At 36.1% G+C, this 25,890-nt stretch overlaps 2 protein-coding genes across 2 annotated transcripts in view; both read right to left on the minus strand.

The window, feature by feature from the left end:
- Positions 1-7,221: 7,221 nt before the first annotated feature.
- Positions 7,222-7,896, minus strand: LOC136036592 (histone H1-delta-like). The gene has a single exon (XM_065718897.1). It carries the CDS (start codon positions 7,894-7,896, stop codon positions 7,222-7,224), a length of 675 nt encoding a protein of 224 aa, XP_065574969.1.
- A 6,103-nt stretch (positions 7,897-13,999) lies between these two features.
- Positions 14,000-25,890, minus strand: part of LOC136036477 (delta-sarcoglycan-like) — an 89,540-nt gene continuing 77,649 nt past the window's right edge. The window contains exon 6 of the mRNA XM_065718738.1: positions 14,000-14,563. Within this exon, the coding sequence (XP_065574810.1) occupies positions 14,372-14,563 (192 nt within the window). The 3' untranslated portion in view covers positions 14,000-14,371. The remainder of the gene's footprint in view (positions 14,564-25,890) is intronic.

The following is a 25,890-nucleotide window of genomic DNA, read 5'->3' on the forward strand; positions in this document are numbered from 1 at the left end:
AATATACATACCACTTAAAACTAAACTTTTTTGTAACCTGAGGAGTGTCCCTTGCTGGAGTATATTTTTTGAGTTTGTTTAATATCAAACAATAGAAATCACAAATTAGCCTGATCGTAAAAAAAAGTATTTGACACATTTACAATCATTATATTTATATGAATAAGTAAGTAAGGAATGTCTGCCTTTTAGACTTTGGAATTGAAGTCTCCATTAGTGTTAGTACAGGGAGGATATGAGGAATATAAGGAGGCTTTAAAAAAAACATCTCTGAATTTCTTTTCTTTTTTTCCTTTTTTTTATCAGAATCCCTTTAGCACGACAGTTTTTAACCAAGGATGAGTAAAAAAACTCGGGTGCATTTTTTTTTCGAAACAAAGGCTTTTATTACTTATTCAAAGGGCCCAAAATATTTGAAACTTTGAAGCTTGTATGTCAAATTTGAATTCTAATAAAAATAAATTTTACTTTACTTCAGCATTATATTTGAAAAGATAAAAAATGGTGTTATAATATTTTTGAGATGCAGGGGGGTTGGACGCAAAGTTGAAGCAAACTACACTTTATTTGTTTCGATCCCAGGATATCTGAAAGTTTAATATTCGTTTTACACAAAAAATGAATTGCTTTAAACTAGCAAAATGTTCTTTTCCTACATTGTATTTTTGAGTTTTTCTTAAAAACAAACTTTAGAAATCATATATAAAAATAAAAAAAACGCAAAAGGTTAAAAACACGAATGGCAAAAAATTTTTGCCAAAGTTGAAAACGCATAACGAATTGTTTATATATAATCACAAATAAACCCACTTTTATTTGTTTCAATCTCAGGCTATCTGAAAGTTTTAATATACGTTCCACTGATAAAGGAAGAACAACTTTTGCTTAAGAAAAACAACATTATGAATCACAAATAAATAAATTTATAAAAAAAAACGGAAACAAATTGTTACTATATAATCACAATAAACTCAATTTATAGGTTTATGGCGACTTGTATTTTAAAAGACCATAAGCAGCATTGGAACAAACTAATATGCTCAATGCCTACCATTGAAATGCACAAAAGAAAAGCATTGAAATGATTACCACCTAAAAGTCGATTTGCTTTTATTTCCCGACCTCTTAATTAAAGACAGTCAGATGCCTTTTGTTGTAGTTTGAAACTCATTGTTTTGGGCTTCATTCTCAGAGTCAGTTTGCAAGGAAATTCATTTGCTAGCGAAAATTTTGCCAGCTTTTCATACTTGTTTATTAACTGCAAATAACTAATGCAATACTTTTGTCCAAATTGTAAGGTCTAGTTGCAATTTAGCAAAGAGTAGGAACCAATTTTCCTCTGTTCCTACTATCTTCATTTCAAAAATGAAAGGATGGGCTTGTGCGGTTAAATAGCAAACAATTATTTCTTTGAATAATTCCATGGTATGAATAAGTAACTTTAATTCAAAAATATGCAAGGAAAAGCTAAATACAGTAAAAAAGTAATGGAAAATGTGTTTGCATATTTCTAATCAGATATTATACCTGAGACGAAAAAAAGAAAAAGTATTTACCGACATTTTTAAGACACAACAAAGAAAAAGGTTCAAAAACCTGAGCTAGAAAGTGTCTAAAAGATTTGGTGGCCTTTAGAAAGGCCGTTGGGTTGGGTAGGGAGTTCAGGGGGACCATTAACTACCAAAGCCATACAATGTACGACCTTGACGCTTCAGAGCGTAGACTACATCCATTGCAGGTACTGTCTTTCTCTTGGCATGTTCTGTGTAGGTGACATCATCACGAATAACCTTTTCGAGAAAAAATTTAAGAACACCTCTGGTTTCCTCGTAAATTAGGCAAGATATACACTTTACACCACCGCGGCGAGCCAGTCTTCTGATAGCTGGCTTTGTGATACCCTGGATATTGTCACGAAGAACTTTGCGATGACATTTTGTGCCTCCTTTCCAAGCCCCTTTCCTCCTTTTCCTCTTCCTGTCATATTAAATTCAGTGGTGTCGTCAACAGCTGTAAAGTTTCTGTCAAACTAAGAAATTTCCTTCAAAGCCCGCTCAATTTATATTATTAAAGTCTTTCCCGTCAAAATGTGACTCTGTCGCGCAGCTGGCGCTCCGTATAGATATAGCCACTAGGTATTGATTCGTTTGTTCATTCTTTTCAGTGTTGCCAGATGTAGCATAATTATGCGGAACGTAGCATAATTAGGAACCAAAAGCATCCAAGCATAATCCTCCTTAAGATAGCATAATCGTAGCATAATTTAAGACGATGTAGAACAACTCATAAAGTCACATCAATAAAACGAACACCAAAGATGGTTTATCAGTTTAAGACGGTTATGGTTATCAATCAACATGGTTATAATTTTTTGACCAAAGTAAAATTTTCTGCACAGCGTTTAGGTGTTTAGGTTTCTACATTACCGCAGTGACACAGACGCTCAAGCGCTTCCTTCACGGTGATCCTTTTTTGAAGTCCCTTCAGTTTGTTAATCCCAAGATGGCCCTGGGAGCTGAAAGAGCCACTATTCCATCACTAGGTGTCGTAGTGACCCGATTTCCAAGTAGCATGCAAAAACTCACAGATATTGACTCCCAGTGGCGCAAGCTGCCACATGCTTTTAGTAACTCTAAAAGATAAATTTAATAAAAATGACTACAGACTTGATGTGGAGAAAAATGCTCGAAATGAGAAACTTTACCGACGAAAGTGTCAGTGATGTCATGAGAAAAAAAGCGGAATAGGTTGAAGAAAGAATGATTGAAAGAAATAAGATAGAGAGAAGGATTATTGAAGCCGTGTTGGTCACAAAATCGCGACTAAGAATAAAAGATACAGTTTGCTACAAATGTGTCCCTACAGACAATCAGATCAAGCTCCATAATACCGAGAACCTCCACGTAGCCATCCCACCCCCTGGTCAAGAAGTCAAATCCGAAAGCGAAGATGAAGAAGATCATTGAAAATGAACCGCGTTTTTTTTTTCTATTTTTAATGTATCTGAAGTAAAATTTTTATGATAATTTAAGACACTATGGTTTTCAAATGTCGTCAACAGCTTCAAGAAGAAAGACGACCTGTGAAAAAAGACGAAAAACGTGAACCAAATTGGGCCAAGAAACGGAGATCAGCACCGCCGGTGTGGACTCTGAAGTCTAATGCCATATTCTTTATTTTACCTTACAGAACCTTTATTAAGATAAGACAGAATTTGACTTGTCTTAACTGATCAACTTTTTCGTGAAACCTGAGAAAATATAGAAGCGTAGCATAAATCTGTCCAAAAAAGAATAATTTTGGGCTCAGGATAGCATAATCCTCTCCGTTTAATCTGGCAACACTGATTGTTATAAAGAAGGACAAAATATCAACATGGCTAGGACAAAACAAACTGCAATAAAATCAAGGGGCGGAAAGGCACCTAGAAAGTAGCTTGAGACCAAGGCAGCACGTAAGTCGGCTTCTGCTACCGGAGGGTTGAACAAACCACACAGATAAAGGCCCGGAACCGTAACCCTGAGTGAAATTCGACGCTATCAAAAGAGTACCGAACTCTTAAAAAGGAAATTACCCTTTCAGAGATTTGTGCGAGGGTTTTCTCAGGATTTCAAAACTGATCCGAGGTTCCAGAGTTCAGCTCTGATGGCCTTACAAGAAGCCAGCGAGGCGTATTCAGTTGTACTTTTTGAGGATACCAACTTGTGTGCCATTCACGCCAAAAGGGTAACCATCATGCCGAAAGATATTCAACTTGCCCGTCATATACGTGGCGAGAGAGCTTAAGTACACTAGTTCACCTCAATTGCATCTTAACCAACGGCCCTTTTAAGGGCGACTAGATGGATTAAACAAACAGGTGAAATTGCGTTAAACAGCGTAGTGTTCGGTGAAAAAAAAAGGCATGACTCACGGAGGCATAATTATTTCAAAATTAAATTATAAGATTCGGCGCGGCGTTGAACAAGATCCAAACTATCTAATGAAAAAAGAAAGACACCAAAAGCGAATATAGGCCAGTCTAACAAATCCAAAAATACCCCCCAAAAAATGAACAGACTCATTTTTATAGAATCCTAACAAGGGGGTTAATGCCAGATTTGCCTCTCACTCAATTGGACCATCTCTCTTGGCTTTTTCTACAATTGGCAATGGCTTGATGCCCACGACTATTCGATTTTAATTCAAAATCAACGGATATAAAAATACAAAACAAAAAAAAAAACACTACGGGCAAAATAACCAAAAAAAAAGGTCGAAATTATTTCGGGTATACGCCAAATAATTGTAACAATTGAGTCATAAATTCAGCGTGGCATTCAACAAGATCCAAAACATGTAATGAAAAGGAAACACGCAAAAAGCTAATTTAGGTCAGCCTAAGAAATCCAAAAACACTCAAAAAAATGAACGGCTCCCAATGGGGCCCAAGGACCTTTAAAATGCTTTCAACGGAATATCATAAAAAAGTCGAGGCCCCCCTTTTTCTATTCTATTTAACTATTCGGCGATAGATATTATTTTCTATACAACAAGCAAATTAAGACCTGCCTTATAAGCAGGTACCCTTTTTATTGTTTTGAATTGTGGTTTAGTATGGGTTCTTGTTTACCCAAGATTTCACAAATCAAAGCCAGGAGTAATGAAAGCAATTTGAGAGTAGAGCATTCAAAATAAGGTGTTAGCCCTTAAAAGGGGCTGTTTGGGAGGGTCAGGCTGATTGAGCAATTTATGATAAAAGCTGATTGAACGGTGTATTTATGTCCAAATCGTCTTCATGTATTTTCGGGCTCAACTCCATTGGACAGTTCTAATACCTTTGTCTTTCAATAGCATCTACATCAAAATTCTGCTTGTTCCTTCAATAGCGCCACATAGATAGCTGACTTGAATCAAAGACTTACTTTAAAATTAGTCTTTGATTTGTCCATGTCCAAATCCTCTTCAGATGTTGTCAGGACCGACTCCATTGTACAGTTTAAATTGCCTTGGTCTTTCAATCGCATCTATAGCAAAAGTCTACTTGTTCCTTCGATAGCTCCGGCTAAGCAATTGTCTCAGATCAAAAACTAACTTTAAAGTTAGTCTTTGATTGGTCTATGTTCAAAGTTCCTTCAAATATTTTCGGCCTCAACTTCATTGTACAGTTCAACAACTTTTGTCTTTCAGTACCATCAATAACACCAATGTACTTGCTCCTTCAAGAGCGTCGCGAAAACAACTGACTATAATCAAAGACTTCTAACGTATTCTATCTTCTATCTTCTAAAGTATATTCAGGAAACCGCTCTACCTGGGCGAACAATTTCTGCTCAGAGGTCTAGCGAGTCATTCCTAGGTAATCTGTGGTTCTTCTTTTTGTTTTTGCCAAGATTGCGATTCATGTGTTGTATTGTTAAATGAGAAAACAATACCATCAACAACAGTCATTTTTAGAGTCTAAACTTTTTGTATCGTATATTCTAACGTATATTCAAGGAAACACTCTACCTGGGCGAACAATTTCTGCTCAGAGGCCTAGCGAGTCATTTCTAGGTAATCTGTGGTTCTGCTTCTTTGTTTTTGCACAGATTGAGATTTATGTGTTGTATTGTTAAATAAGAAAAAAATACCAACAAGAACAGTAGTTTTTAGAGTCTAAACTTTTTGTATCGTGTGTTCTAACGTATATTCAGGGAATTGCTCTACCTGGGCGAACAATTTCTTCTCAGAGGCCTAGCGAGTCATTTCTAGGTAATCTGTGGTTCTTCTTTTTTGTTTTTGCAAAGATTGCGATTCATGTGTTGTATTGTTAAATAAGAAACAAATACCAACAACAAAAGTCATTTTTAGAGTCTAAACTTCTTGTATCGTATATTCTAACGTATATTCAGGGAACCGCTCTACCTGGGCAAACAATTTCTGCTCAGAGGCCTAGCGAGTCATTTCTAGGTAATCTGTGGTTCTCCCTTTTTGTTTTTTCAAAGATTGCGATTCATGGGTTGTATGGTTAAATAAGAAAACAATACCAACAACAACAGTCATTTTTAGAGTCTAAACTCTTTGTATCATATATTCTAACGTATATTCAAGGAACCACTCTTCCCAGGGGAACAATTTCTGCTCAGACGCCTAGCAAGTCATTTCTAGGTAATCTGTGGTTCATCTTTTTTGTTTTTGCACAGACTGAGATTTATGTGTTGTATTGTTAAATAAGAAAAAAATACCAACAACAACAGTAATTTTTAGAGTCTAAACTTTTTCATCGTATATTCTAACGTATGTTCAGGGAATTGCTCTACCTGGGCGAACAATTTCTTCTCAGAGGCCTAGCGAGTCATTTCTAGGTAATCTGTGGTTCTTTTTTTTGTTTTTGCAAAGATTGCGATTCATCTGTTGTACTGGTAAATAAAAAACAAATACCAACAACAACAGTCATTTTTAGAGTCTAAACTTCTTGTATCGTATATTTAACGTATATTCAGGGAACCGCTCTACCTGGGCAAACAATTTCTGCTCAGAGGCCTAGCGAGTCATTTCTAGGTAATCTGTGGTTCTTCCTTTTTGTTTTTTCAAAGATTGCGATTCATGTGTTGTATGGTTAAATAAGAAAACAATACCAACAACAACAGTCATTTTTATAGTCTGAACTTTTTGTATCAAAACTTTTCCTTTTTTGTCGAAGATTTGAAAAAAAGAAATTAAGCAAAACTATTTATATTTGTGTTGTTTTACTGTACAATAGTACTAGTGTTTATAATTCTAGTTGGAATGACACCTCAACTCTAACGATTTACACTTATTTTTAATCTAATATTATTTTTTGATTGATATAATCTTATTAGGTATGATGCATCAGCCTCGCTCAGACTAGTCATGAATTGTACCTCCGCTCCCGCAATTTGAAGGCGCGGCTCTACCCATTCGGCTATGGCGATATATTTGTATATTTATCAATGTGAGCACTTTAGTATCAAGCTAGAACCTTACGAGCCAGCCGTCAAACCTAGTCTTTAATATGAGGTTTTTTTTAGACAGCAATAGCGCTAGAATACAAAAGTAAATATTATGCAACGTATTTTTGGGCTCAAACAACAGCTGAATTATGCTTGAAAAAGAAAAGTAGAGAGTCAAAATTGGAAATTTATAGCATTTTACCTTTCTGAACAGAAAGTTTTGAGCATTTGCTTTGATAGCCCTGAAAAGGGTTGTTTGATACTGCAGGATAACTCATTGCACAAGTTACTTTTTAGCTGGTTTCTTAGCTACTGATTTTTTAGATGCCACTTTCTTAGCGGGAGCTTTTTTGACTGACAGCCCCTTCTTGGGTGTCGATTTCTTTGCTGCTACTTCTTTTTTGGCAACAGTGGGTTTCATGATAACCTTTACAGGTTTTTTGCTACCAGCCATTGGCTTGGTAGCCTTTTTGGCTGAAGTTGACTTTTTAACTGCAGTAGGTTTGACTGTTTTCTTGACTAAGATTATCTTAACTGTGGGCTTGGCAGGCCTTACAGCCTTGGAATTTTCGGCCTTGACAGGCTTGGCAAGCTTGAAAGAACCAGTTACGCCAGTACCTTTGGGATTTATAACAATTCTATTTGCAAGGCAACGCTTTAAAGCTTGCTTAAGATGCATATTCACAACTTTTGCATCATTGCCAACCTGGAAATTGCCCATTGTGTATTTTGGAATGGCCTGACGGCTAGGTCCTACATATTTTTTCAGGTCAACAATGGATTTGGTGATCATTTTCGTGTATTTCGGGTGGTTTCCAGGTGCCTTGACCTTTTTATCCCCTTCAGGTTTTGCAGCCTTAGCTAGTTTTGAAGCCTTTTCTTTCTTTTCCTTGTTGGCTGGTGAAGCCATGCTCTGGGATTCTACAGATGCTGGTGCCACTTCAGCTTCAATTTCAGACATTTTCAACTCCTCTCTACTTTTCTCTGCCAATTGTGCGACTAAATACTGAATACATGCTTATTTTCAACGTTGGAAACCGCCTTACCCGGGTTAACATTTCTCTGTGTGCGCGTATACATACATATATATATATATATATATATATATATATATATATATATATATATATATATATATATATATAATATATATATATATATATATATAATGTATGTACGAAATCTTGTCTTTCTGTCGGTCTGTTTATCGGGTTTGTCTGTCTGTCTGTCTTTCTGTACGTCTGTCTGTCTGTCTGTCTGTCTGTCTGTCTGTCTCTATATGTCTGGTCTGTCTGTCTGTCTCTCTGGTCTCTCTGGTCTGTTTGGCCTGTCTGTCTTTCTGTCTGTCTGTCTGTTTGTCTGCCTGTCAATCTCTCTGTCTGTCTTTCTGTCCATCTGTCTGTATATATATATATATATATATATATATATATATATATATATATATATATATATATATATATATATATATATATATATTTATATATATATATAAATATATATATATATATATATATATATATATATATATATATATATATATATATATATATATATATATATATATATACATAAATATATATATACATATATATATATATATATATATATATATATATATATATATATATATATATATATATATATATATATATATATATATATATATATATATATATATATATATATATATATATATATATATATATATATATATATATATATATATATATATATATAGATGCCTATCTTAGGCATCTTTGGTCTAGTTTTCATTCGGATCCGTTACTCCATTTGCCAGTTATACTAAATTAAACAGAAAACTTAAATTTTTCAGAAATTTCTAAAACCAACTCCCCCTTGTTAAATTTGAGCTATGGTCTTTATCTCAAAATTTGATATAGAATAGAATAGAATATGATTTATTGGCTAAAATAGCACACAAGCTAGCATAAGCACGTCAGAACAATTATAATTACAATGATAAAATAAATGTTAAGGGATAAACATAGTTACAAAGTTAAATCAATTATTAAAATGCGAAACAAAATAGGGAACGAAAGAGTTTTTGTACCTCATTGTCAACATTTGGGGACACAAGTCAAGTTGAGTATTTGGAGCTCTACGAGCATTAAGTCTTGTATTGGGAAGGATTGGGGGGTTTTCTTTGAAGGGGGGAAGAAGACCTCGATGGTCTTAGGCCTCTTTGGTTTAATTTTCATTCAGATTCATCACTTTAGTCGCATGTTACTCTGAATTAAACGAAAAACTGTTATTAGCAGGTAAAGCCCTCTCTCCATACATAGGACAATACATTCACTTTAGTCGCAAGTTACTCTGAATTAAACAAAAAACTGTTATTAGTAGGTAAAGCCCTCTTACCATACATATATATATATATATATATATATATATATATATATATATATATATATATATATAATGTGTGTACGAAATCTTGTCTTTCTGTCTGTCTGTCTGTCTGTCTTTCTGTCCGTCTCTCTGTCTGTCTGTCTGTCTGTCTCGTTTGTATGTCTGGTCTGTCTGTCTGTCTGTCTTGTCTCTCTGGTTTGTTTGGTCTATCTGTCTGTCTGTCTGTTTGTCTGTCTGTCTCTCCGTCTGGTCCGTCTGATCTGTCTGTCAATCTGTCTGTCTGTCTTTCTGTCCGTACGTCCGGGTGTCTGTCTGTCTTTCTGTCCATCTGTCTGTCTTTCTGTCTGTCTGTCTGTCTGTGTGTCTGTCTGTCTGTCTGGTCGGTTTGGCCTGTCTGTCCGCTCTACTACACTGATAGTCTGACTGGACAGGACCGAAGTGACAGACCGAGTGACAGGACAGACAGACTGCCTGTCTGTCTGTTCTGTCTGTCTGGTCTGTTTGTCTTTCTGTCTTTCCGGTTGGTCTGTTTGTCTGGTCTCTCTGGTCTGTCTGTATGTCTGTCTTTCTGTCCGTCTGTCTGTCTGTCTGTCTGGTTTGTGTGTCTCGTCTGTATGTCTGTCTGTCTGATCTTTCTGTTTGTCTGTCTGGTCTGTCTGTCTGTATAGTCTTTATATTATATATAATATATTATATATATATATATATATATATATATATATATATATATATATATATATATATATTTACAATATATATATATATATATATATATATATATATATATATATATATATATACATATATTGTCCCAATTTCTTAAGAATGACCCCTGAATCAAAAAAGCCGTAGAATCAATAGTAGAAATTACTAAAAATGCTTTAGCGTAAAGAGCGAGTTATTAGGAGGAGGTGAGCCCATCATACACGTAATATTTTCTGTTCGTTTTAAGTTTTAATGTTCTCCTTACTTTCAGTTGAAAAAATTTTTAATTTTTATTTTTTCATTGTTTTTTTTTAAATAATGCTAGAAAATCCTGCTCTCCCTTTATGAAACTTTTCTTCCCCCATGACAAATTCCTCCAAGGAAAGTTCCCCCAAAATATCCCCCCTTGTCAACCCTCCCCCCCCCCCTCAACCTAAAACCCCCCCAAAAAACGTCTGTACTCTTCCAAATAACCATTACTATATGTAAGCACTGGTCAAAGTTTGTAACCTGTGGCCCTTCCTATGGGAACTGTGGGGGAGTAAGTCGTCCCCAAAAACATAGTTATAAGGTTTTTTGACAACGCTGAATAAAATGGCTATCTCAGAATTTTAATCCGGTGACTTTGGAAAAATAATTAGCGTGGGAGGGAACCTAGGTGTTCTCCAATTTTTTGGTCACTTAAAAAGGGTACTAGAACTTTTCATTTCTGTTAGAATGATTCTCGCAAGATTCTCGGAACACTGGGTCGATACCATCACCCCTGGGAAAAAAACAACAAAAAAAAAACAAACAAACAAATAAACACGCATCCGTGATCTGCCTTCTGGCAAAAAATACAAAATTCCACATTTTTGTAGATAGGAGCCTGAAACTTCTACAATAGGGTTCTCTGACACGTTGAATCTGATGGTGTGATTTCATTAAGTGATTCATTTGTGTGATTCTATGACTTTTAGGGGGTGTATCCCTTTTTTTCCTAAACATTTTTCGTTTTCCCCTTTTTTCGTTAAGAGTCTGTGACTTTTGGGGGTTGTTTCCCCCTACTTTCTAAAATAAGGCAAATGTTCTCAGGCTCGTAACTTTTGATGGGTATGATTTAACTTGATCAAACTGATATATTCAAAATCAGCATTAAAATGCGATTCTTTTGATTTAGCTATTAGTATCAAAATTCCATTTTTTAGAGTTTTGGTTACTATTGAGCCGGGTCGCTCCTTGCTACAGTTCGTTACCGCGAACTGTTTGAAAAAAAAACAAAAAGATATATAAAGAAAAATATGTTATTACAATTCCCGTGTAAACTTCAATGCTAATAAAAAGCCAACAGAAACTAAGTTGAAATATATTTTCCACAAATGAGTTTTTTTTTAAAGAAAAGTAAAGTGCTTCATTAAGCCAAAAGTAAGCAGAAATAATGACAAATAATTTTCCAAGCTTAAACTAGCACAAATTGCCATCGGTAAATAAATAAAACTCCAAACGAAAAGAAATTACAATAAATAACCGATTCAAATTCAAAACGAGCAGAAATTAACATGAGTAGGGCTGACAACCCCCTCACCTTCAAGACCAAAACATAATTTGCACTTTAGTGACAACACAAAATATTTATAGGTTTTCACTTTTTTTACTTTAACTGTTATTTAACTATAATGAATAAACATTAGTATATGTTTATTAAACTGACAAACTACGGTAGTATTTTTTCAACAAGAGAAAGCCTCGATGTCATTCTATCATCACATAGGACGATCCCATAAGTAACAACGAAGACGATATTAGTAAAGGATGCTTATAAATCAAAATACTTTGTTGCTTCTGCATAGAAAAATTAACTTTATTCTGGAAAATAACGTTTGACCTTTTGTAACAGTTTCCAAACATTTATTAAAAACAACTGTTTGGGCTTTTTTTTCATCTCGCTCAAGTTCACACACAAATCCTGTAATATCGACTTGTCAAGCTGTGTATAGAATTGACATGTTTCTAAGCAATAACATAAACAGTTTCCTAGACTCTGATCCATTTAATTAATCCTCCTCCTTCAGTGGAACTCTTTTTAAAATTGAAAACCGGGCTTGTGCACTGGCTTGTCCTGCATGTTACCTCCATTTAAGCTTGTTGAATAGATTCTATGCTAATAGCGTTTGAATTCATAGACATCGTTACCACGGGGAAAAAGAATCATAAGATTCAACGTCAAGAGATTCGGGAATTTACCGTCATCTCTCTTCACCTATTACTCCTATTAGCTTTTGCAATGTCGAAGACTTCAAATATTCGTCTTCGATTGTAGGATAAATCTTCAATCCATTTCCTTTTGCCAGTATGTTTATTTAATTACACTTTCAGCTCAGAAAGTTTTTTCCAATTGTTTGAAATTATTTTACTGCCAAGAATTCAGGAAATTAAATGCTGTTTTCTGACGACAGAATAAAACAATATCTTATACTTTCAACATTGTACTGAATGCATTTTTGATTCCCCTAACTTATAGGATTAGTTGAAAAAAAAAGAAGCTCAAAAAGATATAGGAAAATGTATACAGTTGAAAAAAATGTTTTATCTGATTTTAATTTAATTTGGATGTTCATACCTCATATACAAAAAATATTTGTATAAAGATAAGTATCAATAAGTAATATGAAAAAAAATTAATTTCCAGCGATTAAAATATCAATTTCTTAATTTTTGTAGTCGCATATTTTGCTCGGAAAAACTTGCTTTCACAAAACCTTAAATGTTTTTTAAGAACGGATATGTTTATTTTCTCCCTGGTTTTGTTTTGGAAGTTTGTTACAACCTGAGGTGCCCCTGTAAGAAAACGAAAATATGTAATTGGATGTTTGTACAACAAAATACTCATCCTATTAAATTATTAAATCCAATAATGTCACTTGTATTAGAGACTAATTAATAGAATATTCTTTAGAAACACGTCTGTGCTCGAAAAATTAGTGACAACTTTTAAAATTTTACTTAAAAAAGAAGCCCCGTTACTGTGTAACACATTTTATTGTGTTGAAAACTGTGATGAAAATTTTTTCTTAGTCAACTTAAACAATCATATAGCTATTCTTGATTTAATTATAGATTTTTAAAGATAGAAATTTTATTCAAAATTAATTTCATAACAATACCAAAAAATATACTTCTTTTTTTCCAGGATGGGGAAAATTTGTTGTATGGTATGCACTTGACTTGACGCATAAAACAGAACTAAGTTTTAGATTAGATGTATTACTCTATTTTATAGTTCATAATATAGCCTAGTTGGTGCAACTATGGAATGGTGTCCTTTGTTACGCTCCCCTGTAAATCTGACTGACTTTCCTAAATCCCTGTTCCATTTTATGCCTCGTATTTTATGCATTTGTCAACACTTAGATATTGACTGGGCCGTAAAATTTGCTAATTATGGTATGAAAATAGAACGAAATAGGTTAAATTATAAAATATGAGGTTTCAAAGAAGATATGTAACTCTAAAAGTTTCAGGAGGGTGAGGGGTATAGGGTGCTTAAAAAAATTGTGGTACTTGTGTATTATACGCCATTTCAGTGCTTCATTTAATTAGAAACTGTTTCTTTGATGCTCAATCCTAAAGAAATATCTTAAAATATGACAAAAATATAATACCTTGGAAACAAATTTGGGTTATATATTTGTATATTAGGGGGTGGGGTGTGGGCAAAAGTGACTGTACATGCAAAATGTGTTTGGTATAATTATTTTGTATATTGTAAAGTAAGAATTGTTATCTAAATTCAAACTGTCCAAATTTTAAACCCCCCCCCCCCCTAATGTGCAAATATATTGCGAAAATTGTATAATTCTCATCTATTCTGTCAGTTGCCTTTGCCTTGTCTCACGCAAAGCTAAAAAAAAAAAAAAAAAAGGAAGACAACGGTTTGTTCTCGAGTGTTAAACAGCATAAACTTCAGTGAGTGATGTCTAATATATAAGTGCCAATATCGTTGCCAATCTTGACTATATGCTTTATTCGAAACATGATTTATCGAGTACAAGGGTCAGTAACACTGATAAACTCAAACACAACTGTATTGCAACTGAATTAACACTATTTAAAAGAAAGCCACTGGGGTTGAAAGGCGGTGACATTTATCAGAAACAGCTGTTCGGAGAACAGTTGATAAGCCATATAATCTTCGGCTGGACATATTCACATTTCACATTTGCAACACAGAAACAGTCAGAAACTCTTAAAACCAACTTCATGTTGGTCACTGTTGTGTCTGTGAATTATTATTTATTAAAATAAATCTCTAGATTCGAAGGCGACAGTAATTATCACAAAGGGACCGTTTAGAACGCCGATTTTTAGAAAGATTATATTCAGTTGCACACAGTCGAATCTCCAATACAGAATGAGTCTGCTGCTGCTAAAAACAGCTTCCCATTGCTGCAAACACACACTTGAAAGACTTGATGTGTTCTAGTTTGAGAAGCCGAAGATATAGGTGATTTCAAAATAGGAACTACAGTTCTTAGCTGCTGGAACATGACTGATGCTCCTTCAAAACGTACCTGAAATAAAGTTTATTACATGACATGCTCTTTTTCAGAAGTAATACAGCTCAGTAAGACAATTTTTCTGAAAGGGTAAGAAAAATTCTATAAACAAGTTTCTAAATTCTAGAAGGAAAAAAATAATTCCAATAGCGGTAAATTGAAAGGTGTTACGTTATATTTTGTATAAACATCTTTTTACGCCACATTTCCTTAGTTTGAGCAATTAATTAAAAAACGATATTTTTTAACTGAGAGTAAGGAGCGATAATAAAACTTAAAACGAACAGAAATTACTCCGTACATGAAAGGGGCTGTCCTCTCTTTGACAACCCGTTCTTTACGCCAAGGTTTGAGTCTTTCCTCAAATCCACTTTTTAAAACAGTAAAAAACTTTTGCGTAAAAAGTGGGGCATTGAGGAGGGAACAGCCCCTTTCATATACGAAGTAATTTTTGTTCGTTTTAAGTTTGCAGACTTAGAACCCCCTACCCTTACCCCCCCAACCAAAAAAATCCCCCTCAAAACGTCTATACATTTCCCAATAACCATTATTATATGTAAACACTGGTCAAAGTTTGTAACTTTCAGCCCCTCCCACGGACAATGTGGGGGAGTCCCCAAAGACATAGTTATTAGCTTTTTCGACTATGTTGAATAAAATGGCTATCTCAGAATTTTGATCCGGTGACTTTAGGATAAAATGAGGGTGGGAGGGGGCCTAGGTGCCCTCCAATTTTTCGTCACTTAAAAAGGTCATTGTAATTTTTAATTTCCATTAGAATGAACCATCTTGCGACATTCTAGGACCAATGGGTCGATACGATTATCCCTGAAAAACCAAACAAAAAAACGAACACAAACAAACACGCATCCGTGATCTGTCTTCTGGCAAAAAATACAAAATTCCACATTTTCGTACATAGGAGCTTGAACCCTCAACAACAGGGTTCTTTAATACGCTGAATCGTATGATGTGCTTTTCGTAAAGATTTTATGACTTTTAGTGGGTGTTTCCCTATTTTCTAAAATGAGGCAATTTTCTCAGGCTCTTAACTTGTGATGGGTAAGACTAAACTTGATGAAACTTATATATTTCAGATCAGCATTAAAATGCGATTCTTTTGATGTAGCTATTGGTATCAAAATTTCGTTTTTTAGAGTTTCGGTTACTATTGAGCCGGGTCGCTCCTTACAACAGTTCGTTACCAAGAACTGTGATTACATTTCTTATGTTTCCTGGATACTGAAAAGCGCAAACTGCTTCACGACTTCTTAAATTTAATAAACTTATATTTTCACGACAAAACAGTAAATCTTTTCTCTTTCATTGTCCGAGTCTAATGTTACCTCAATCAGTAAATGAGATTGCAAGACCGAGTAGCTTACTGTAAGATGGACGTCTCGAAAGCCACCTCCACGCTTCTCTTCCTCCTCCTCCAAGCTTGAATTCTTAATTTAAAAGCTTTTCCACCCAGCTCTTGAACAACCTGAATTTCGTTTACCCTGACGTAAGTAAGCCCTGACTTCTCCATCAAAGACCTTGACTACGCGGATGACATTGCCTTGCTAGAAAACGATATAGATCATGCGCAAGCCATGCTGTGTAATGTTGCTGCTACTGCATATTTGGTTGGGCTGAAGATCAGTAAGGATAAAACCAAAATTCTGACAAATTCTGAGGATGTACTCACAAGGGGCATCTCTATCGACAACTCCCGTTTAGAGGTCGTTGACCAGTTCAAGTACCTGGGATCCCTCATCGACATTTCCGGCGGCTGCAGTACGGAAGTCCAGAGCAGAATATCATCAGCATCGATAGTCTTTGCTCAACTTAGGAAGAACCTGTGGAGACAAAGAGACGTCCTACTAAAAACAAAAATCCAGATCTTTGAAGCAACCGTCCGCTCCGTACTCCTTTACGGATGCTTGACATGGCCCCTGAAAGCAGCGGATGTTCATGCTCTCAATGTATTCGACCACTCCTGCCTGAGACAAATCCTCGGTGTCTCCCTCCGAGACCGAATTAGCAACGTCGAAATTCGTAGACGATGCCACCAGAAGCATGACATTGAAGCCCTAATAAAAAAACGCCGCCTAACTTGGTTTGGCCATGTTTGTCGGAGGTCAGATGACACCCTCACTAAAAAGGCGCTATACTGCAAACCCCTCGCACACTGGAAGAAGAAGCGAGGTGGACAAGTCAAGACCTGGCTTAACACACTCAAGGCGGACCTAGAGCCGATTGGTGGTTTCCGACGACACGGCCGAAGATGGGACAAGCAGTGGCTTGAAATATGTGCACCACACACACACGACCGAGCGGCTTGGCACTCAACCGTCTGCCAGATCATAGCGCCAGGAAGAGCTGAAGAGCTTGTGTCCTGAAACAAGTACAAGTAAGTAAGATGGGTAGCCATAAATCACAATCTTTGGCAATCTATCATCTCCATTGTAAATTTCCATCTCCATTTGGCAATCTATCATATACGTTTGTAAAATGTAGCTTAAATCTCTTCAACTTTTTTTCTTTTTTATTCATGGACATGTCGAGAAGGACACATTCTATCCCCCCCAAGCCTGACAAAGTTTGAATTTGGTGCTAAATTCAATGTTCGCGACACCAGTGACGGAGCCTCCCGACCCCTGTTAAAAAAGTCATAATCGATGCTATTATTTAAGAGACATTGGAAAAAATTCGGCCTCCATGCGAACTTTCTTAGGCCCTAATTGACTGTAATCTACTTAAAAATAAACAATATACAAAAAACCATAATTTAACAATGAAATACAAGTAGAAGCAAATCTTACAAGGCCCAGAAGGAGAAAACAGGGGTGGGAATTTTCGGTCATGAGAATATAATTGGGATATTACGAAGTTGTGCTTAAGTAGTCAAGCAATTATGGATAATCGAAAAATAACTTCTAGTTTAAAAAGTCTTGGGGGTTGGTGCCTATCCCCAAATTAGTAAGTTTTGACTATTTTAGAGGGTTGAATGAATATTTTTTTTTATTGTTCCCTTCTCCTCTAAAAAAGAATGATTATTTTCCTCTTTTTTTCATATAACATATCCATATAATATATTACCCCCATAGAGGGGGTAACTTGACTTACTTGACTTAAGTCTCTTGTCGGGCACTGTTCAGCATAAAGAGTGACGTCTGCCTCCTCCATCCACTTCGGTCCATGGTGAGTATTTGCTCTTCGTCCAGCCTGATGTTTGCCATCGTCAAAAACTCGGACAGACTGTCGGACCAACGTTTCTTTGGTCGGTCGTGAAGTCGCTTCCAATCGGCTTTGATAGATTCGAAGTCATAAATCGTCTTTGCGGGTAGAGGTGGTTGCATTTGAAGCAGGTACCCAAAATATCGCAATATTCGCTCGGCTGCTTAAGTCGAAAACCGAGACTGCTTTGTGAGCTGCAAAAGCTTCATATTGCTGACGAAGTTGGACTATCGTAGGCCCTCAACCCTCCTCGGTCTCTTGACATGAAATACGTCTATTTTCTTGAAGGTTGCAGCTGATGCTTGCCATGTCTCAGCTCCGTACAGAATCACACAGCGACTAGAGCTTTGAAGATTCGCAGTTTCGTTGTGCGACTGATTTTCAGTTTTCGCCAGAGGTAATGATTCAGTCTGGTCAGCAGACTGAAAATAATCATGATCATGTCTCAACTCCGTATAGAATCACAAAGCGACTAGAGCTTTGAAGATTCGCAGTTTCGTTGTACGACTGATTTTCAGTTTTCGCCATAGGTGATGATTCAGTCTGCCTATGACAGAAGACGCTTTGGATAATCTTGCTTGCAGCTCGGGGAGAAGCGAGCCATTGGAAGAAATTATCTAGCCCAGATAGAATAAGTCTTGAACAACTTCAATGCAAGCGGTGCTGTCCAGGCTAACTGAAGAGTTAACAGTTGGAGAAGATGGGTCTATTTCCATAATTTTAATTTTGTTCCAGTTTATATGCAGTCCTGCTTTGGCATTCTCTTCTTATAGAATTCGGTGCGCTTCCAGAAGCTGCTCCATGGAGTCTGCCAGAATGGCCAATTCATTGGCAAAATCAACATCTGTGATGACACGATATCTGAACTTGAGCCCAAAGCTGAGACATGAATTGGTTTTTGTCATAATGTAAGCTATGATGACATTTAAGACCTCTAAGACCACAGCACATGCTGGTGCATCTCTGGCGTGATTTGAAAGAATGGGCTGCGCCGACCGTTTACATGTACACAGCTCTCCTTCCCATGGTGTAGTGCCGTGAGAACTCTGGAATATTTCATGGGTAGGCCAGTCAACTCTAGAATCCGACAAAGAGATTTTCGATTGACTGAGTCAAATGCAGCATGGAAGTCGACGAAAGAAATAGATGCTTTTTGTAGGATCTCTGTGGTCTTTTCTGCTATTTGTCGAATCGTGAAAATCTGCTCGATGGTTGAACGGTCCGACATAAAACCAGCTTGCTCCGGTCGCCGACTTTTTCGAATAATATTCCTAAATCGATCGAGCAGGACCATTGAAAACAGTTTGCTAGGGACTCACGGTAGGGTTATTCCTCGGTAGTTGAAGCAGTCGCTTCTTGTGCCTTTCGTATTCCATAAGGGGATTATGACACCCTTCCGATCCTCGGGAGTTACCTCTGCTTGCCAGATTGTAGAGAATGCGGTGTGGAGAAACAGGAGCATCGCAGGACTTCCATATTTTAGCAGCTCTGAGCTTAAGCCGCAGATACCAGCAGCTTTATTATTCTTGAGCCATTTTACTGCATATCCGATTTCTGAGCGGCTGAAAGGCTCGTCTGGAGGAGCATCTGTTTCAGGTCTTAGACTGCAAGGTTGGTCAGGACTATCATTAGGAGGCACAGACGGGCTGGTATTGTTGAGGAGCGAACAGAAGTAGTCCTTCCACCGCTCAGGACAAGAACCTTCATCAGAAAGAAGTGCCCCATCCCTGGACAGGACGGAACCCACGGTGGGAGTTTTATTTTTCGTGAGGTCTTGGAGATGCTTGAATAGCCTACCCATGTCTTTTTTTTTTGCAGCTAGTTGGATTAACGTACTTCTGTAAATCGAACGGACAAAAGGAAGTAACGACTTCCTTTTATTATTTTTTTTTCTTTTTTACTCTCACTCCCGAAAAATTTTCAAGCTAAGCCTCTAATTAAATCTTTTAATTCCTAAACCAAAGCAGATAATAAAATTGTGTCATTATTTTAAATTCTTTATATGCATCTTGTAAAATTTGCAAATAAAACTCCAAAAATTTCGAAAAAATGCAAATACTTTTTATACCATCGATACTGTTGAAATAAAAGAAATATCCACCTAAAATTTTTCAAATTTGTTGCCTGTGTTGTCTTATTTTATTTATATACTAGTGTTGAAATTGTCTCTTTTTGTAATAATTTTTTTCGTCGGGTTCCCATTATTTGGGTATATTTTTTTGTAAAATCACTTTTAACAACCTATTCTTTCACATGTAATTTTGTCACCACAAAATTTAAAGGCATTCATCAAAAAACCTTTTTTGGGAACATCGGAAGGATATGTAGGTTACCTCAATAGGAGGCAAAGACGAAGGGAGACCTTGTCCCTGGGGTCCATAATAGAAACTGTCGCCTTCATAATACGGTCCATAATAGAAACTGTGTGGCACCCTCGCCCGGGGCCATAGATACAGGTGGAGGAGGAAGACGGTCCCTCAGATGCACACTAAATATGGCCCACTGGCGTGTTCACACGTTCCATGGTGTATATATCTTCTTCCAGTAATGGGTTAATATGCATGATGACGCAGAACACCATCACGTGAGGATCTTCTATAGGAGGATAACTGTGGCAGGACGTAAGATCCAGATCTGTTGACAACGCCCTGTGCAAAGGGCTGTCTCGACACTTTCGGGGCAACTACAAGATTGGAGATCTTGCAGTCAACTCTATTCCGACTTGAGGAGTGGCGCCCCTCGGGGAAATTATAGCCCATTATACAACCAAGCATTCGAAGGGATCCTGATTAATGGAAAATTTTTCTGGGCCTGGTCTGTTTTGACGCGCGTTTTGGGCTGAAAAAATCTCTCCCTAGCTAATTGATCTACTATGGGTAGCCTCCCCCTAGTAGCATAATTTTTGTAGACGTGAAGATGTAATGACTTGGAAGAAACAGGCTTGGGACTGTGTGTGCAGGATTTTGACTCTTGCTGATAGAAGAGCATCACCAAATGCTGAAAACCATGTTGTGACCAAGATAGGGCTAGAATTGCAAAAGTTCCCCATTCATACTGGAGGTCCTAAGGACATCTTGCTGTCCGGTTCTAAGCTGGCTTAAGTGCTTCAGTGTAGACCTGAGAAGATATGTTGATTCCCGTCCTTCACTGGTAACTTGTAATCATTGAAAATAGTTTCAATGATTTAAAAGAACACAAAAATATGAACTTGGAACGTAACGACACTAAAAAATGACTATCGTATTGACATTTTGACAGAAAATTCAAACAGTTCGAACGGTACTTATTAGAAGTTTTAGAAACTCATATCCAAGGGGTAGGAAGCATAAGATTACGCGAAATAGAATTTATTTGCTCAGGCAGGAACAATGGGGTAGATAGATAGGGAGTAGGGCACACGATAAATAAGGAAGCTGCTAAGTCTTGTATAGACTGGATGGTATAAATAATAGAATACTAATAGCTCTTCTTATGACTAAAAAGCTTTGGGTATCAGTTATAGTAGTATATACCCCTGTTTAACTGACGGAGATACTAGTGACTCATATGAATTTTACTTACAGTCACAGGAGCAAATAGACGGGGTCCCAGGTAAAACTATGGTGTTTTTGAAAGAAGATCTTAATGCCCAGGTCTGTATAAATAGGGATAGATGGTATCCCAGCCTTGGTAAATTTGGAAAACAAAAGAGTAATGGCAACAGACTTTTGCAATTTTGTATATATAACAATCTATTTATAACCAATATAGTGCTTGGTAATAAAATGGCCCGTAAGTTGACATGGTATCCTCGTGATGTTAAGACAGCAAACCCTACTGATTATGTTAAAGTAAACAAGAGACTGGCAGGATCAATACAAGATACTAGGGTATATAGTAGTGCTGTTATTGATGTCAAAACAGAGATCACAATCTAGTAGTGTCTAGGGTTAATTTGAAGTAAAAACTTCGGAAGGGTAACTACATCCACGAATGTTATGAAGCTTGTAGGCTCCAGGATGAGAATTCGAGAGAAAATTTACAGGAACAACTGAATACTAGACTTGAAAGTTTAACATTTGACAATGCAGAAGACGGTTGCAATACTCTTAGAAATCAATTTGTGAAGTTGCTGATGGTGCCTTAGGGAAAATATTTAAGACTGCAGCTAGGAATATTTGTGAAAAAGCAGTATGTTTAGTAGAGAGGAGAAGGGGATTGTACAAGAATTATATGAGCTATAGATAATATGACAAAAAGTCATATAAGTACCGTAAAAAGTCATAAAATAGTCATAAAGAGGAAAAAGTCATAAAATTTGAACTAAGAAGGTGTTAAGTGGAGGCCATGGATAAAATTGAAGAGGATCTGGTAGTTGCAGCTAGACGGCATAATAGTCAAATATTGTATGTACTGGCACGTTAGGAAATTCAGAGGGGATACTCACTCCGGACTTGTCCCAGTTAAAGATAGGAGCGGTGCAATAATTAGTGATAAAGAAAGAGTGATGGTAAAGAGAGTTCGCCGGAACATTTTATGAACGTGCTAAACCAAGATATAGTTGCAAGAAAAGATATAGAGAAAAATGAAAAAATTGTGATACCTTTGATGTGAAGGAAGATTTATTTTGTGAGGAAGAATTAGAGACGGTACAAAAAGGACTAAAAAATGATAAGGCTCCAGGTACTGATAGGGTGGTAAATGAAATTCTTAAATAAGGTGGCTCTGTGATTAGACATGCGTTACTGAATATTATGAATATGATTTTTTGAAAAAGGGGAAGTACCTAACGAGTTTAGGTGAACCTTAATTAAACCAAAGTATAAGAAAGGTGTAAGAGTGAGTGTCGTAATTATGGAGGCATTAATATGGTCTCTCTAGGCGGCAAATTACTTTATAATATGATGCTTTTTTGACACACATATGCTATAGACAAAGTTTAAAAAGAAGAACAGTGCGGTTTTGAATATTATGAATATGATTTTTTGAAAAAGGGGAATTACCTAACGAGTTTAGGTGAACCTTAATTAAACCAAAGTATAAGAAAGGTGTACGAGTGAATGTCGTAATTATGGAGGCATTAGTATGGTCCTTTTAGGCGGCAAATTACTTTATAATATGATGCTTTTTTGACACACAGATGCTATAGACAAAGTTTTAAAAGAAGAACAGTGCGGTTTTAAAAAAGGTACAGAATTTGTCGACCAGATTTTTCACTCTTAGGTTAATTATTGATAATCGCCTTAGTTTTCAAACACCTTTTGTCCTCAGTTTTGTAGATTATGAGCCAGGTTTCAATTCTGTTAATAAAAGAGCCTTAGCAAAGGTCTTTGTATGGTATACCAGAAAAATGGCGTGGCTGGTTATTTGGTTTGAGACGTAGAGTGACTATGTAAGCTCAGCCGGAGTCAACCCAGCTCTAAATGGGTACTTGCACAAATCAGGGGATAGTAAACAGGAAGGTTGTGCAAAACCACGGGATGGCTGCCCCGACCACCCCCTATTGCACTTCCTGGCTGAAGGGCCATGAATCTTATAAACGTGAAGCAAAAAACGGAGAAAATTTGATTAATAACGCAAAAACGGCCAATGTTGCATGAAATCACATCAGTGGAATCCCAGGGTTAAATCTGGTAAACCCATACTTAATTCTTCTGGGCCGAGTATTTGAATCCCATCGAAAGCAAAATTTTAGAAAGCAGGTAGCTAATTTAGGAACTCAAGACACTCCATCTATTTAGGCATAGGCTACATGCTACTGGTGAATTTTCATTTGCTATAACAACAATGAATGTGGAAACAAATAATGTTTCTGTACAATTTTATGAGACAAGCTATAATACTCGTTACAGCTGAGAAATGATTTAAGGGATACAGTTCCCAAAGAGCCCTGGGAGCACCTCATGCATAGGGGATACTGCCATGCCATCTTTTATATTAACAGAATTTCTTATGTAAAGGAATATGAAAGCTTACATCCTGATTTTATATTTCTCTTGGTCCTAAATTACCAGCCAAACAAATTGCATCCGTATTTTCTGAAAATGTATGAGGAAGCTTTTATATTAGTTCGATGTGCTTTTAATGTAAACCAGGGGGATTCAAAAGGCATCATGTTTTTTTTTAATATGTTTAACAGGAAAAGTGAAATGACGAAATTCAACCATTTTTTACTAAGGGATTTTTTTTTATAGTATCCGATATCTAAATTTACATATTCAACTTAGACTCTTATAGATGGCGTGGTAAATGGTCGTGATTTGCAACTGATTCTGTGAGTGAGCAGAGAGGATTGGAAAATTGAAAATACATTGGAAGCACAAAAATTAATTACTTGACTGTACATTTTCAAAATTAACGAGAGAAAAGAATTCTTAAAGTATCACAATCTTCTTCAAAGGAGTTTTTTATACTATCTCACCTTTTAGTTAATTCCTCATTATTTTTTTTTCTGTCTTCTGTATGTTCGCTTTCCATTCACTCCTTAAGTTTCCCACGGAACTTAAGCTGATAAAACTATCGTGGTTCTCGTTTGCCTACCTCGCATGTAATACATTTTTTAATGCTTTACTTAGGGGCTCTTTAAAACCAGTTTTTAGCTTGCTTCAAATGATGTAAAGAAAGGAAATCTTAAAACTCTTGTTAAGGATTAAATAAACAAAACTAGTTTTTTAAACTGAAAGTAAGGAGCGATATTAAACTTAAAACGAACGGAAATTACTCCGTATATGAAATAGGTTGTCACCTCCGCAATCCCTCGCTCTTTGTGCTAAAGTTTTTAATTGTTTTAAAAAGTAGAATTGTGGCAAAGAGTCAAACTTTAGCGTAAAGAGCGAGGGATTGCGGAGGGGACAACCCATTTCATATAGGGAGTAACTTCTGTTCGTTTTACGTTTTAATATCGCTCCTTACTTTCAGTTTAAAAAACTAGTTTTTTTATTTGATTTCTGAACGTTTTTGAATTAATGCATTTTTGATTTTGGCTCTCCGCACATATATTATTAAAATGAAATTTGTATTTTTTTTTTTTGGCTAAACGGCTTTCTCTTTGTTTTGATCAGACGATTTTGAGAAATAAGGGGTGGGAAAGGAGGCCTAGTTGCCCTCCAATTTTTCGGTTACTTAAAAAGGCAACTAGAACTTTTAATTTTTAACGAACGTTTTTATTAGTAAAAAATATACGTAACTTAAGAATTAACTTACGTAACAAACTTTTATATTCTTATGTTTTTATTGTGTATATGAGGGGGTTTGTCCCCTCGTTAATACCTCGCCTTTTACACTAAATCTTAAGTTTTGTCCCAATTCTTTAAGAATGACCCCTGAATCAGAAAGGCCGTAGAATAAATAGCTGAAATTACTAAAAATATTTTAGCATAAAGAGCAAGGTATTTATCTCCTCCTGAATACCTCGCTCTTTATGCTAAAATTTTGACAGACTACGTACAATCCACTAAGAACAATCGAAGGTTCTCGTATCTGCCTTTACATTAACTCGTTTACGACAAAGGTGTGTAACGTTTCAAATATAATATTTACAAACATAGCCTCCAAATACTCCTTAATTGCCCACTAAACAAATGTTGTTTTACTTAAACTTAATCTGGTGGTTGATTTTCTGGATACCTGATGAAATATCTTCATTAGGTATCTTCCACTTCCTCTTCCTTTCCTTACGGTCTCTACCTCTGAATGAACCGTTTCGCTATTGTTTTATATAAGGCATGAGAGATGGAGGATTTTTTGCAGCAGCCAACGTATATTTTTGAATCATTTTGAAAATTGTGCTTGCTAAAAAAAAACAAAAAAAAAACAGGATAATGTATTAACAGTACTATCTTTAGTCAAATACTTAAAAGCAACTTTTTTCTTGGATTTTTCTTAGAGGACTAGAGAAAATTTCGAGTTCCACCAGAACTTCCAGCTTAAATCTCAAGGTGACTGTGATTTTTTCAGCTTCACAGATTTTTTTTGTCATCTGCCTTAATCAGTTTTCTAATAAAGCTGGCTGAGCAATTATCATCTTTCCTTTTTTGTAATCACAAGCAACGCTATAGCGTTGCCTATTGCCATGTGACTCCAATGTTTTATTATTTATCTAAAAAAAATTTACCAGAGTCACTTCATATGGAAGGAGTAGT

Source organism: Artemia franciscana, chromosome 15 (genome assembly GCF_032884065.1).
Source record: "Artemia franciscana chromosome 15, ASM3288406v1, whole genome shotgun sequence".
Lineage (NCBI taxonomy): Eukaryota > Metazoa > Arthropoda > Branchiopoda > Anostraca > Artemiidae > Artemia > Artemia franciscana.